The 15326-nt window shown below is 47.5% G+C and overlaps 1 protein-coding gene across 2 annotated transcripts in view; it reads right to left on the bottom strand.

Moving 5' to 3' along the window:
* Positions 1 to 3987: 3987 nt before the first annotated feature.
* SMC1A (structural maintenance of chromosomes 1A) overlaps positions 3988 to 15326 on the bottom strand; it is a 32804-nt gene continuing 21465 nt past the window's right edge. The window contains exons 18-23 of one of the 2 annotated variants that reach the window (XM_079765684.1): positions 9677 to 9833; positions 9044 to 9198; positions 8775 to 8926; positions 7364 to 7433; positions 6986 to 7096; positions 3988 to 6564 (exon numbers count right to left, since the gene is read on the bottom strand). In XM_079765684.1, the coding sequence (XP_079621810.1) occupies positions 6481 to 6564; positions 6986 to 7096; positions 7364 to 7433; positions 8775 to 8926; positions 9044 to 9198; positions 9677 to 9833 (729 nt within the window). In that variant the 3' untranslated portion in view covers positions 3988 to 6480. The remainder of the gene's footprint in view (positions 6565 to 6985; positions 7097 to 7363; positions 7434 to 8774; positions 8927 to 9043; positions 9199 to 9676; positions 9834 to 15326) is intronic. The other variant, XM_079765683.1, reaches the window with a different exon arrangement.

Raw genomic sequence — 15326 nt, 5'->3', positions numbered from 1 at the left:
AAACATCAATGAGAGAGAAACATTGATCAGCTGCCTCCAGCACACCTCCTACTGGGGATGTGCCCACTACCAAGGTACATGCCCTTGACAGGAATCGAACCTGGGACCTTTCAGTCTGCAGGCCGACGCTCTATCCACTGAGCCAAACCGGTTAGGGCTGGATTCAGGGTTTTGTCTCATGGTTTCTGTTCCTCGTGGCTCCTACTGCTTCATGGCTTCTGTGTCCTTTTGGTCTATTGCTGTCTTGATATTTCATGGCTTCTGCTACTTGGTGGCCCCATGTTCTCATGATTCAAATGTCAGGTTTCTGAAGTTTCCTCCTTGCTTTTGCTGTTTAGTTTCTGGCACGACTTGTGCTGCACAGAAATCTAGTAGGACATTGGCCAACCTAGAGATTAGGTGTCCTTGAGACAGGTATTATCCCAACCTAACCATCAGTGGCCAGGATTGTGAGGTCACATGGTACAGAGCACAGCAACTTATGCTTAAGAAATGCTGTAAAAGGAACTGTGGGCACGGCAAGTTTGCTGGGGGGTTCCAGAAGGGGATAGTGTAATTATAACAAGCTTTTTGTTTGGCCCGTCCAGTATATTGATCTTCCAGGCCAATCTAAGTCCCACCTTCAAGGCTCTAGCGGTGATGGGGAAAGGGAACTTAGGTTCCACTTCTGGCCCCAACACTTCCTAGTAGTGGTACCTTGAAGTTTCTTCCCCTCCAAGGGCCTCAGGATGGGGTTGGACGAAGTCTGTAAGTTCCCTTACAGGTCCGACATCTGGCCATCTCACTCTAGGTTCCTGTATCAGGGATGTAAGTCGTACCTGAGGACATCCTCAAAAACATCTCGAGGGAGGAAAGGGTCAAGAGTCCTGACTTGGAAGAGCCTCACTGTACACAGGTGGTGCTTAGCCAAGATTTATTGAACTGGATAAATCCGTAACTGGGGAGAGGGGGTGACCACACAGCACACAGAGAATGTTTGACTAACTTGAGGGAGGAATTTCACTTACTGAGTAGTCTGGATTCAGATAAACGAGGAAGGGGAATTACTGGGCTAGAGTAGGAATCTTGGCTCTTAATGGGTGTTCACTCTATTGTCTCAGTCACCCTCCACAGCCAATAATCAGTCACCAAGTCTGGTTCATCATCATTCCTTAACAGGTCACACCTTATAACCTCCAAACCATTCCCACTGCCCTTGTCTTTGAGTAGGCCGCCTGGTATTTTCAAGTTTCCTAACTAATGTCCCTGTCTCCTCTCCCTCACAAATGCATTCATTCTTTCAAAATCTATTTATCAGGGGCCTGTTTTGGGTCAGGTACTGTGCTTTTTGCTGGGAATATATCCATAGCAAGATAACCCCAGCCCCACCCTGGTGCTCACAGCTTCTTCAGAGAGACAAAATAAGCAAGTATAATACATTGTAGAACTGAACAACAGGGAAACTACAGGCATGGGAACCGACAGCATAAGCATCTCACAGGATCCAGTTCACACGGACTGGCCAGAAAGGGCTTTGCTAGCTCACATCTGACCCAGAGTCTCCCAACTTAAAACCAATCCACAGCTCCGCACCCCCCCCACCCGCGCCGTCCACTGCCTTCAGGCTATAGTTCTAACCTGGCTGCACCCTAAAGTCATGTGCTGACCTTCATCAGCACTCAGGATTCTGCGGCCCCACCCCAGTTAGTGAAACTGAACTTTAGAGGCTGGGTTCAGGATGCCCCAGGTGTTTCTGGTGTGCAGCCACTTTGGGAACCACGCTGTCCCAGGAGCTAAATCTGGACTCTGTAGCCAGGCTCTTAGGCTTCAAATCTGGTTCCTGCTTACCTCTCCAGCTTCATTTCCGGCTGCTCCTCCCCACCCCCAGGAAACCTCAAGCTTCAGGATTTCTGAATTGCTTTGCTGTTTCTTGCCTTCAGGTCTTTGTGCATACCTTTCCCACTACCTGGGAATTCCTTCCACTTCAACTGGCTAATTCCTACCAGTCCCTCAGGACTCAGCTCAGATGTTATCTCCTAGATTAGAGGATGCACTCCCTGAATCTCTACCTACACTAGATGCCCCTCCTTTTTCCCTGCTCCTGTCAGAACCCTGATCACACCGACACTGGATGGTTAATGGCTGTTTCATGAATTGCCTCCCCAACTAGAGTGAACGCCTCAATGAAGACTGGACCCATGTTTGTGTGCTTGGTGTGCAACACCAGGATTCCCAGAGTGAAGTGCCCAATTGAAAGTAGACACTGTGGCCCTAGCTGGTTTGGCTCAGTGGATAGAGCACCAGCCTGTGGACTGAAGGGTCCCGGATTCGATTCCAGTCAAGGGCACATGCCCGGGTTGTGGGCTGCTCCATCCCAGGAGGCAGCTGGTCAATGATTCTCATCATTGATGTTTCTAGCTTGCTCTTCCTCTCTGAAATCAGTAAGAAAATATATATATTTTTAAAAAGTAGACACTGTCGTGGAGTACTCTCCACCTCCCCAGACCAAGGCTGCAGGGTCCGGAGTATAAGGGACGGCCTAGCGTCCTCCAATGAGCCCTAAGGATGCTCCTCAGATCCAGTTTCCTTTTGAAAACAGTTCTGCTGTCTGCTCTCCTCTGAGCACAGCCTTCACTGAGCACGTTACCTCGTGATGATAGGAGGCGGTGAGGCACAACAGGAAGGCGCTAGGCAAGTACAGAGAAGAATCAAGTTGAAGTCTAGGCTCTGACACTGAAACACAGATCTCAGACAAGTTATCTCCTCTCTGATCCTCGGAATGTAAGATCCTTTTAGCAATTGTGTTCCTGTGTTCCAGGGCCATAGCCCAAGGCATAGCATATAATCCTTTCCACCCTGTGAGGTAGGAATGTTATCTAGATCAGCGATTTCCTGGTGTGCCGCAAGAATTTTTAAAGCACACAATGAACTCTTAAAACATGCAATAATCTGACTAGTCAGGGGCACTGACCTCTTTTCCCTTAGGCTGTCAAATAAAAACATGACAACAGCCAACACAATAGCCATCGGATGTGAATGAATCTAAATGATACCTTTTTAAAGGGTCAGCTCAGGAAAAAAAAAAATCTATTTTTTGGTGTGCCACCAAATTGTTGTATTTTATATGTGCCACGAGATGAAAAAGGTTGAGCCCAGCCGACGTGGCTCAGTGGTTGAATGTAGACCTACGAGCCAGATCACGGTTTGATTCTGTCAGGGCACATGCCCAGGTTGCGGGCTCGATACCATGGGGAGCGTGCAGGAGGCGGCTGATCAATTATTCTTTCTCATCCTCTCTCTCTCCCTCTTCCTCTCTGAAATCAATAAAAAATATACATTTTAAAAAAGAAAAAAGGTTAAAAACCGCTGATCTAGATTATTACCCACACCCTACTGAAGATTTCCAGGGGCAGGGCCAGAGCACAGAGCTCTAGTCTTTGGCTGCGGAGGTGCAGCAGGGAGCTACTGCTTTTGATTATAAGCCTTTCGGCGCGACCTTATTTTCCAACCTGTGTACATACTGCTTTGACTTTTAAAAAGGAGGAAGCTTCACAAGTGAGTCAAGTACAAATCCAAGGCGAATAACCACCCTCAGTGGAGAAACCCCAAGACAGAATCGGAGGGCCCGAGTTCAAACTCTGCTATCTGGGTCACTTACCCTTCCTGGGCGTGTTTCCCCCTTCTGTAAATGGGGGGAACAGCAATCGCTACCTTTAAAGGCCTGTGATAATGTGTCAGCCAGTGCTTCAAACATACTTCCCTTCATCCTCCCTGCACTGCTGCAAGGTAGGCTTCTATTAGCCCCCTTTCCTACAGGAGGAAACTGAGGCCCATGCAGGTGAAGGAACAGGATCAAGCTGCTACAGCTAAAATTTGAACCAGGGTGACTCTCAAACTGCGCTTATAATTATGCCAGTACTTCCCAAACTACGGCACACTGGTGGTATGGGACTTCTTTGATTGAACACAGACAAATTTGTTTTGATTATACATTTTAATATGCATTAAAAAACAACATAAAAACACATAAAACCCGTGGTTTCACGATGTCACTACTTAGGATGAAAATTGAAGTACATGATTTTAAACCTAAGACAATCTGAAAAAAAATATTGAGTAAGTGGTACAGGAGGGCAATTTGGAAGTATCTATTAAAAACAAAAATATAAATAGCCTATGACTCTTTCAATTCAATTTCTAGGCATCAATCACAGGTACATTTTCACACACACACACACACACACACACACACACACATATGATGCTCCTATGTATTTTGTAATATCAAAACCAGAAAACAGTCTTATGACGGCAATCTATACAGTGATTACAAAGGATGACATGATCTATTAGCAACATGCACTGATCTCAAAAGCATTAGGCCAAGAAAGCAAATTGCAGGACATGTCCATCTATACTGTCTGCATTAAACACAATAACATTTCCAACGAATTAGTATATGTAAAAATCTTAAAGTCTAGATAGAAAGATGTACAACTAACAGAACAGCAGTTACGGGAGGGAGGGAAAACGGCGGTCGAACAAGGCTTAGCTCTATTTGTAATCATCTAATGTCTTAAAAAGAGTGGATTCGCGGATGACTTGAGCAATTAGAACTGACTTAACTTTTCAAAAACGATGCAGTATACAGATCGGGACAGGGTGATGGTCTGGCGGTGTGTGCGAACAAGCAAAGACTGACCTCGTGGCAGCAGGCTGCGCCCAGCACGGTCCCTGCGGCTAATGCAGCTAGTTCCCAAAACGAACATCAATGTGTTTGGCTAGGGTGTGGCCCAGGCCACCTCTCCCTACTTCCTCACAATTCAGGTCGGGGCCCGGGCACCCAGTTATTACATACGATTGAAGTTACAGATTTCCTTAGGCCGTCCGCGTACCAGGTAACCCCTCCCCCATCGGTGCCCAGGACTTTCCTAGTAACCAGGACATTCAGCATCTCCCAGATTTGGAGGCTCCTTCTGTTCCTAACAACGGGGATCAGAAGCCCTCAGGGATCCAGGCAGGAGAAGGCTGTATTCTGAGGGTTCAGCACCTAGTGGGCTCCGAGCAGGGATAAGGCCTCCAGTGAGAAGCTTGACATCATTAAATCCTATGTGAGGTAGGTAATATTGTTAGCCCTATTGTACAGATGAGGAAACAGTGAGGCACAGAAAGGTCAAATGACTTGCCCAATGTCACACGAGCGAGTGATTAAAAAAATGGGACTAGGGCTCTCCCTCCCGGGAGCACGCCCACGCTTCTTCCTTCTCCCTCACCCCCACCCCAAGCGCATTACCATCACCTTCCTCGCTCCCAAGCTCTTAGGGCCCTTCCGTTACCTCTACTGTTTGTTTCCTACACCCATTTCTTCCAGGAATTACTTTTCCTACCTCTGAATTTTAAAAAACGGGACTAGAACCTGCAGCTGTCTGTCCCTGGAGCCCGGGCTTTGCTCCTAGTGCCCAGGCCCCGTTCCTAGTGCCTGACCAAATCCTACCGATTTATCAAGGCCCAGCTCCACTCCGACCTTCTCCAGGAAGCCTGGAGGGGGCGGTCTCCTCAAATTCAAAGTGCCTCTACATGATTCAGCTAACCACAGGAACTCCTGAACCCAACGCATCTCCTTAGGAGGGATCACATGACTCAGCTCTGCATTCCTATCAGAGAGCCTGACAAACAGCGCGCTCAATGTGTGTTTGATAAATTACACAAATAAATGAAAACACAAATGAGGGGATGCAGGCAGTCTCATGTGACTGCCCGACTCCTTCCTATGAGGTCCTGAATACCTTTGCCCAGTTCTGGGGTGTAGTCATACGAAGCTCTCTTGGAGTCAAAATTCAACCTAGGTTCCTTATTTCTTTTTTTAAATCCTCACTGGAGAAATGAGGATATTTTTCCGGGTGATTTTTAGAGTGGGAGGGAGGGGGGAGTGGGGGAGAGAGAAACATCGATGTAAGAGAGATACATCGATTGGTTGCCTCCCACACACACCCGGACCAGGGGTGGGGATCAAGCCTGCAACCCAGATAAATGCCCTTGACTGGGAATCAAACCCAGAACCCTTTAGCGTGCAGGCCGATGCTCCAACCACTGAGCCACGCCAGCCAGGGCCAACCTAAGTTCCTTCTAAAATGAATCTCCAATATCATTATTTTGCAAACACAACCACATGCACACACACATACCCACACACAAGCAAAATGCAAGGAGTTCCATAGACCCATGTAATGGGCTGATGGAGGGCGAGGTTTGGGGGGAGGGGATAGACAAATGGCCTGTTTAGCTCAGCACCTCCTTCCAGAGGCCAGGATGCTCCTGTAGCTCAGGAGTTTTAGCTCCAGACCTAACATCACCTCTGTTCCTCTTTGTGCTCGAAAGCAGCGCCTAAATCCCATGACAATAGCAAACAGGGAGAGGAGGTAAGGGAAGGTTGAAGCCAAATATCCAGAGATTGGCAGATGGGCAGCTTAGGGATCCAGAGAGGGTGGGAGGGCAGAACTGCTACTGCTCATTGGGATTGGGGTTGGCATCTGGGTACTTGGTGAGGTCAAAGGTCAAGACTTTGCTGATCACACAGTCCCCTTGCTGAAGGAGGAGAGAGAGAAAGAAAAATGAAATTGTAAGGAGGGAATTAAGAGGGGTCTAAGAGTCCTAGGACTGGGGGTCTCAAGCCTTCCCCCCTACATACCTGCCCAAAGCCCAAGCAGTGGTTCTCTCTGGGTGTGAGAGGCCACGCTCAGTCCCATGTGCCGCTCCCGGCCCACCTCTGCATGCTGCTGCTGTTTTTGTCTGGCTGCCTATGCCTGGCCTTTCCATTTGTCCCCAAGTGCAATGGCCCTGCCCAGCTGGGTTGGGTAAGCCTCCAGGGCAGAGCTCCAACCAGCCCAGATGGCCATTCAGGACTTGAGTCTCTGTGCTTCCCCGCCTCGCACCCCTTCACTGTGGCCTTCCCGTCCTGCCCTGGGGAGTGAGGCAGGGAGTGGGGCTGGCTCCAGGCCCACCCTACCTCAGGGTAGACTCCTATGAGGCTCTCGGCCTTGGTGTAGAACTCCTCCTTGAGAGAGATGACGATGGCCTGGAAGTTGCAGGTCGACTGCTCCTTGATGTAGTTGGCCACCTGTGGAAGGGACCACCAACACACAGGGCTGAAGCCTTAATAATACCTTATGTTTTCCCAGTCAGAACCAGAAGCAGAGGCGGGGGTAGAGGGGGATGAGATACGAAGAAGAGGCCACTGAGTAGCAGGGCGTGAATGACCCTGGGCCCAGCCTCCCCACACAGAGAGCAAACAGCAGGAAAAGCTAGGGCACACTCAGGATCTGACCCCCCAAACCCAGCCCCTGCCTAGGGGCCTCCCTGGAGGCCCCTCTTTCCTTGCACCCACCTTGCCAATGTTGGTGTTATCCAGGGCGGCATCAATCTCATCCAGGACAAAGAAGGGGGCCGGCTTGTAGCTGGGGGGAGCAGGAGGGAAGGGGAACCAGTAGGTGAGTGACATGGATGGGGTGGGGGGGTGGGGCAGAATAGCCCCAGGGCCTATCACACAGGCCAGATTCCCCTCCACTTCTTCAGAGACAAAAAACCCAGGCCTTCAGGTTCCCCGAGCCCCTAAGGCCAACAGACCCACTGAGCCCTCTGCAGCACCCACCCTGTGCTCCCGGATCCTGTAGAACCAGCAGACACGGCCCTCCCCAGAGCCTCCAGGCTGACTGGGGAGGTAAAGCTGCCCTAGGCTCTGGCCATACTCACCAGGCCGTCTAGAAGTCTGCCCCGCCCACCTGCACCTTGCTCTCATGTCTCCCTGCCTGCACACGTGTTACACAGTCCGCCTGTAATGCCTCCTCTCTCCCTGGCCAATTTCTACTCATTCTTTTATATATTGATTGCAGAGAGGAAGGGAAAGAAACATCAATAATGAGAGAGAATCACTGATCAGCCGCCTCCTGCATGCCCCCCACTGGAGTTCGAGCCTGCAACCCAAGCATGTGCCCGGACTGGGAATTGAACTGTGACCTCCTGGTTCATAGGTTGATGCTCAACCACTGAGCCACACCGGTCGGGCTCTACTCATTCTTTACATTTCCTGCTCATGTGTTACCTACTTTACCTCCAAAAGCCTTCGCTGGCCAGCCCTATCCTTCTCCAGAGTGGGTGATGCCCCTCCTCTGTGCATCCACAGCACACACCCTCACCTGGTTACAAAACCAAGCTCACTGCCTGCTTACACATCTGGCTCCCACTAAAGCACAAGCTCCTTGAGGACAGAGACCATGTCTGATTCATCCGTGACACTAATAGCCCCAGAGGGTCTGGTACAGAGTGGCCCTCAAGAAACGCTCACTGAATGACACTGTACAATCCAGCGCAAGGTTGTGGGGGTCAGATTCAAGTACAAGTGGCATTCAGGAGGGGAAGGTCAAGGTATGCTTCTCAGGTCAAAACAGGCTTCCCAGAGGAACAAGAGGAGAATGAGACATGAAGGGGCAGTAGGTGACGGTCACGCTGTATTTGCATGGAAAAGACTGATTAGCCAGCAATCCCGTGAGCAACACCCGGGTGGGAGGACTGAATACATGCGGGGCTAGTGAGGGCATGCTGATGGGATGAGGATGGTGGGGAAAATGGGCCTAGCAAACCAAGGCCAGGTGTGGTAGTAGGTAGGGAAACGGGGGCGCAACCCCAATTCCACCAGAACACCATCACCCCTGCAGATCTCTGCAGATCCTTGGGCCCCCGAGTCTCCAGTGGCCTCAGTTCAGTCTCGCCACCAATTGCCCTGGCGGGCACAGCCTTACCTATGAATGGCAAAGAGCAGGGCCAGAGCTGCCACAGTTTTCTCCCCGCCTGACAAGTTGTCCATGGGCCGGAAGCGTTTGCCGGGGGCCACGCAGTTGTAGTTAATGCCGTCCAAATAGGGCTCCTCAGGGTTTTCAGGGCCCAGGAATGCCTAGGGGGGAGGCAGATGGGTGAGGACTTGGGTCTGGACGGGGATGCGGACAGGAAGCCTCGAGGGAAGGGCAACTGAGGATGACAGGGGCTGGTTGGATAAGGGGCTCCCGCCTACCTGGGCACTGCTGTTGCGGGACAGGGCCTTGTAGATCTCATCGATGTTGGTGGCCACAGATTCAAAACAAGCATTGAAGCGGTCGAAGCGCTCTTTCTTGATCTGTTCGAATGCCTGCTTGGCCTTCTTGGCTCGCTTTCGGGCCGCCTCAAACTCTGCCACAAGGGAAAGACAGGCGACTCCTCAGTGCCCAGGCTCTGCCAAGGCCGAGGACCATGCAGTCTGACAAGAATGACCTGCAAATGACAATCTACAGAGCAGCGATACCCCACAGAGGGAGACGAATGCCTGGGGAGAGTCCCAGGGTGATGGTCCCACCACCAGCTGTATCCGGTGGACTGGCCATGTGGTGCAAAGGAAGCAACATGGGCTTGGGGTCACATTAACATGGGTTCTTCCCTGGGCTCTACCAGCAACCAGCTGTGTAACTGTCGCAGGTAATTCGCCCTCTTTGAACCGCAGCAGTTTTCTACCCTATAAACAGGTGTGATAACCCCTACTGTTTAGGCCTCCTGGGAGTTGCAAGTAAGAAAGCATGTAAAAACGGGAGCTCTTGGGATGTATAGCAGGCCCTTGCCACACCTCCAGCCTCCCGTCTTTATCTCGGGCCCAAGTAAAAGGGGGAAATCCTACCATCCGAGGTCTCCTGGAACTTGTCTCGGACGCTTTCCAGCTTTTCCATGGCCTTCATGTTGGGGGCGGCGATTCGCTGCAGCACGCTCTGCTGCTCGTTCAGCTTCTGCTGCAGTGTGTTCATCTCCTGCTTGATCTCCTCCTCAGCCTGAGCATCCTGTAAACCCCAGGCCCCATGACATCAAGGAAGGCCAGGGCCCATCGCCCAGGCCCCCAGAGATGCTTGACTGCGTGGGTACCCGCTCCTGAGTAGAGTTCAGGTTCTTCCCCAGCTCGGTTCCTCCCATAGTAACCATCCCACCATCCCCGGAAATCACAGACTGCTGCTGCTTTCTCATCTCTAGCCCTTCCCCCCCAGCCCTGTCAACTTCTCCGTCTCTCAGGAGCAGCTGGTGGGGCCCCTCTCTGGCTCTCAGCCCAGGCCATGAGCCAGCACCATCCCAGGGTGACCTAGAGGCTCCCACACAGGCTGGCCGGGACTGTACAATGAATAACCAGATCACTACATCTGAGCAAATTCCACTTGAGTTTGGTTTTAGGTTTTATGGATATTGCGCTGCACGCCTGGGCTTGTGCCTTTCTGCCACTTTTAGTCAATGAATATTTACTGAATGCCTTCCGAGTGCCAGACACCAGGGCCCTGAGGTCCTGTGAGCCACGGGTCCTGTGCTCACAGAGCTGGCAGACTAACAGGGGAACGCATACAAGTACATGATCAGGACACTATATGGTGATACCAAGACTCCGATCAACAGGCACGTGGGGTCAGCACACAAGGTCATCTAACTCGGACTCTGCAGCTAGGGAAGGCTTCTAGGAATATGTTTAAGCTCAGGCCTGCAGGCTGAATGGTGAGGTCGGAGAGAAAGAACAGGCTTCTACGCAGACGGGGGCATCATATGCAAAACCGGGGGTTTGCTCATAGTTTCTTCAAGGAATTTGGAGCAATTCAAAAGAGGAATCAACCTTAAAAACGTCAGTGGGTGGAGATGGGCAAGAGGGGGGGGCGGGAATGGGGGACATCTGTAATAGTGTCAATAACAACAACAAAATTCAAAAGCCCCTCCACCCCACAAAAAAGGCAATTCAACATGGCAAAAGTAGCAACTGTGTGTATGTGTGTGCACGCGAGTGCATGCTGGGAAAAGAGACAAGGCTAGAGGCACACGAGGAAGCCTGATGATGAAGGGCCTTTTAGTATTTAAGAGGGTTGGACTTTATCCAAAAGATGTGACGCTCCACCGAATGCCTTTAAGCACAGGAATGACATGACTATATATATAAATATATTTTAGAAAAGCCCTTCTGAAGATTTCTAAATACCGGTGTAAAGTGGTCTCTAGGATATAAGCGAAACACAAAAGGTACTCAACGCAACGCTACCTTTCATCTGAGAGAAGGAATATGAATATATTTGCATACAAATGTATTTGTCTTTCAAAAGTGCAGCAGCAAAAAAAAGGATAATCCAAGAGCTAATTAAAATGGTTACAGAGAGGATGAGAGGTGACGGGGACAGGAAAGGAAGCTAAACTTCTCTTCCTGTGCCTTGTACTATACTTTTGGGTTTAGAACCATATGAAGACTACATAATTATAAGAAAGAACTCACCCAAAATGTGGAAAACACTGGGTAAAAAAATTGTTGGGTGGGGTGACTAGATCGAGAAGGTGAAGGCATTAGCTGAAGAACATATACGAATACCCCATGGACACAGACAGTAGTTTGGTGAAGGCCAAGGGAGGAAAAGGCAGGGGTGGGTGGAGGTGGGCAAAGGGGGGGAGAGGGGGACACCTGCAATGATGTCAACCTTAAAATTTTTCCACAAAAAAAATAAATTAAAAACAATTGTTGGGGAACCAGATATTCACAAGATGCCAAAAAAATCACCCTAAAGTTTTCTAACTATGTACAAAGGTAAAAGTGTATGTTTAGTGTTGAGAGATCTAGCCGTACCTTAACTGAGGACCAAACTTAGCAGCATGAATATGGGGCATCCTGACAGTATGTGCCTCCTGGCATAACGCAATCCAAAGGGTAAAGCATCACCAATGAACTATTCTTGCCAAAAAATTACTTAACCAAAATCCATCAAGCCTCCAGAAGAGACCAAACTCCCAACTCACAGGAAGAACAAGTTAACAACAATGAAAACAAACTGACATATCTATAACGTACCCCTAACATATCCATTCTTTGAGACAACACATAGAGAAAAAAAAGGCAACACACAGACTCTTCAAAAGATCAGTTATGAAAAAAGGTGAGGGGAATATTCCACATTAATGGAAATTAAAGAGACAGAAGAACCAAAAGCAACATATGATTGGATCATAGTTTGGTAGGGTTTTTTTTTTTAAGCTTTTATAAAAGACTACAGAGGCCCGGTGCACGAAATTCGTGCATGGGGGAGGGGTCCCTCAGCCCGGCCTGCAACGACACCATCATCCCGCGTGCCCCAGCCAGCCTCTGGCCAGAGGCCCACGCGCCTGCCCTCCCTCCCTCCATGGGCCGGGGCATGCGGGATGCTGGGGCTCGTTACTGGGGCAACGCCACCAGTGTCCAGCACCCCGGCTGCTATGGGCACCTCCATCTTTATGATGGAGTGATGGTTAATTTGCATATTACCCTTTTATTAGATAAGATACTTTTTAAAAAATATATTTTATTGACTTTTTACAGAGAGGAAGGGAGAGGGATAGAAAGTTAGAAACATCGATGAGAGAGAAACATCGATCAGCTGCCTCCTGCACACCTCCCACTGGGGATGTGCCCGTAACCAAGGTACATGCCCTTGACCGGAATTGAACCTGGGACCCTTCAGTCCGCAGGCTGACGCTCTATCCACTGAGCCAAACCGGTTTCGGCTATAAAAGATACTTTTGAAACACCTAGGGAAATCTGAATATGGTCAGGATATGGAATACGAAATCACTATTACTCTTCTTAGGTGTAATATGGAATTGTGATTATGGAGGAGGATCCCTTGTTCTCAGGATGCTGAACCATTTAGAGTTGAAGTGTGCAGCTTCCTTCAAACAGTTCAGCAAAAAAAAAAACAAAAACACAGAAAAAGTATGTAGTGTAGAGGGAAGGAAATCGAGCTGAGAGAGAAAGCACACTGAAAAATATTCATTGGTGTATTTAAGGTGAAGGGCATATGGATGATCATTATACTATCCTTTCAATTATTCTACAGGTTTGAACATTTTCAAAATTAAAGTTGGGAAAAATTAATCACAATGCAAAAAAAGAGCAATCCCTTAAAAACTAAAAACTGAACAAAAATACCTGACTATATATTAAGTTGTTTAAACACAGAGAATTCTTTCAAATTACTTTAAAACAGAAACACATGTCCAATGAGCTATTAGCTTAACAATAAAAAAGAACCTCAAGGAAATCTTAGACAGCATTCAAAAATTAAATTGTTGCTAATAGTATCTTATTGTGATTTCCAAACTATTACAGAATAGGATAAATATGTTACTATGTTAGTGTACTAGTAGCTAGGAACCAAGATTTTTAGCAAGAGTAACTGGAGACTCAAACATAAAATCAATGATGTTGAACTGTGAGAATTACGATTTAAATTGGAAGTATGAATATAAACTCATGATACATGTTCCTTCAAAAGAAAAATATACATTTTGTAGCTCAGTCTACCAAAAAGTTCTAGAAGCACCAAGCAACCCAGCAGTTAAAAGCACTCCAGTGTCCAGACAGTACTCACTAAATAACAGCATTTTCCGACTAAAAGAAGTCAAGAGCTTTTCAGAGAAATGGCCAATTCAGGACATGGGGTAGGAAATGTAGAGGATGAGTCTGGAAATACCAAGAAGCAAGGAAGATATCAAAGACTACAAGAGCTGTGTCAAAATGATTCAGAAGCCAACATGAATGAGTTCCCACTGGCCAAAGATGCGACAACTTGATCAGTTAAGAATAACCACCACCACGGAGTACAACATTATCAAATGTGTTTAAACCTCAAAGTTCATAATGATAAGAAAACAATTTAGTGGACGTATCTTGAGAATGCCACAGAAAGAACTCATTAGCTTATAAATGGTAATAAAGGGAAAGAACCAAGCATATATATCCTGCCTTTCCTACACAAACTATACCTCAGGGTAACCAAACAATTGAGGAGAGAAAAATCTCTCTTTACAATACTCTAGCTAATAAAGAAGAAACTGTGACCTCCTGGTTCATAGGTCGCCACTCAAGCACTGGGCACAAGAGGGAGACAACCAATTAAAGTGTCTCTCTCACATGGATGTTTCTCTCTCTCTGTCTCCCTCCCCCCCTCCCATCCACTCTCTAAAAATCAATGAAAAAAATTTTAATCCACTCCCTCAGGTGGATTAAAAAAAATGGATAGGGCTAACAATGTCTGAACCCAGTGACCAGGATTGTTTTTCTTTTTTCAAACATACACAAAAATGCAGAGAATATAATGAACTCCCATGTACCTATGACCCAGCTTCAATAATCATCAACTCAGAGCAAATACTCTGCCATCTATACCTAATTCCTTTCTATGTTCAATTATTTTAAAACAAATCTCAGACATAGCATTTCATCCATAAATACTTCCACTTGATCTCGAGAGCAGAGTTTCTGAATCTCAACACTGCTGACATTTTGGGCCAGATGCATTGTTTCTGTGGGGGCTGTCTTATGTACTGTAGGATGCTTCACAGCATCCCAAGATGCCAGTAGTAACCTCCGCCCCAGTTGTGACAAGTGGGTGTGAGGAATATCTCCAGACATTAACATATGTCCCTAGGGATGCAAAATCCACCCCACCTCCATTTTGAAGCAATTATAAAAGACAGGACGGTTAAAAATAAAACCCAAGGGGGGTCAATTGGGGAAAAAGGAGACATATGTAAAACTTTAGACAATAAACATAAATAAATAAATAAATAACGCCCAATACCATTAACTCGCCTAAAAATATTAGCAGCAATTCCTGAGCATCATAAATTATCTGGTCAGTGTTCAAATCGTCCTGATTGTTTTATAAAAAAATGTTTACAGCCCTGGCTGGTACTGTTCAGTAGTTAGAGTGTTGTCCCTAGCACCAAAGGGTCTCAGGTTCTATTCCTGGTCAAGGGTGCATACGTGGGTTGTAGGTTCAATCCCCAGCCCTGAGGGTGTGTATGCAGGAGGCATCTAATTGATGTGTGTCTCTCACATCAATGTTTCTCGCTCTCCCTTTCCCCCTCCTTCCCTCCCTCCTTTCCACTCTCTAAAAATATCCTCAGATGAGGATTAACAAAAAATAAAAACAAACCAAAAAAATTTTACAGGTTTTTAAAGCAAGTTCCAAGTAAGGTGCACACATTGCAACTGGCTGGCATGTCTCTTAATTCTCATTTAATCTATAAATTCCCCTTTCTCTCTTTTCTTTGCAATGGACTTAAGGGAGAGCCGCATATTCCAATGGGTTGATTTGTCTCCTATAGTCTATAAAAGTTCCCCCTTTGTATTTATTTTCTTTCTTCGTGTGTGTGTGTGTGTGTGTGTGTGTGTGTGTATAAATATAATATGAGAACAGGTCTTCTGTCCTTTACTTTTCAGTATGGATTTGGCTGAATGCATCCCTGAGCTTTCATTTAACATGTTTCTCTGGCACCCATGT

This window comes from Cnephaeus nilssonii (genome assembly GCF_951640355.1).
Source record: "Cnephaeus nilssonii genome assembly, chromosome: X".
NCBI classification, from domain to species: Eukaryota; Metazoa; Chordata; class Mammalia; order Chiroptera; family Vespertilionidae; genus Cnephaeus; species Cnephaeus nilssonii.
This window is presented reverse-complemented; position numbering and strand designations above follow the sequence as displayed.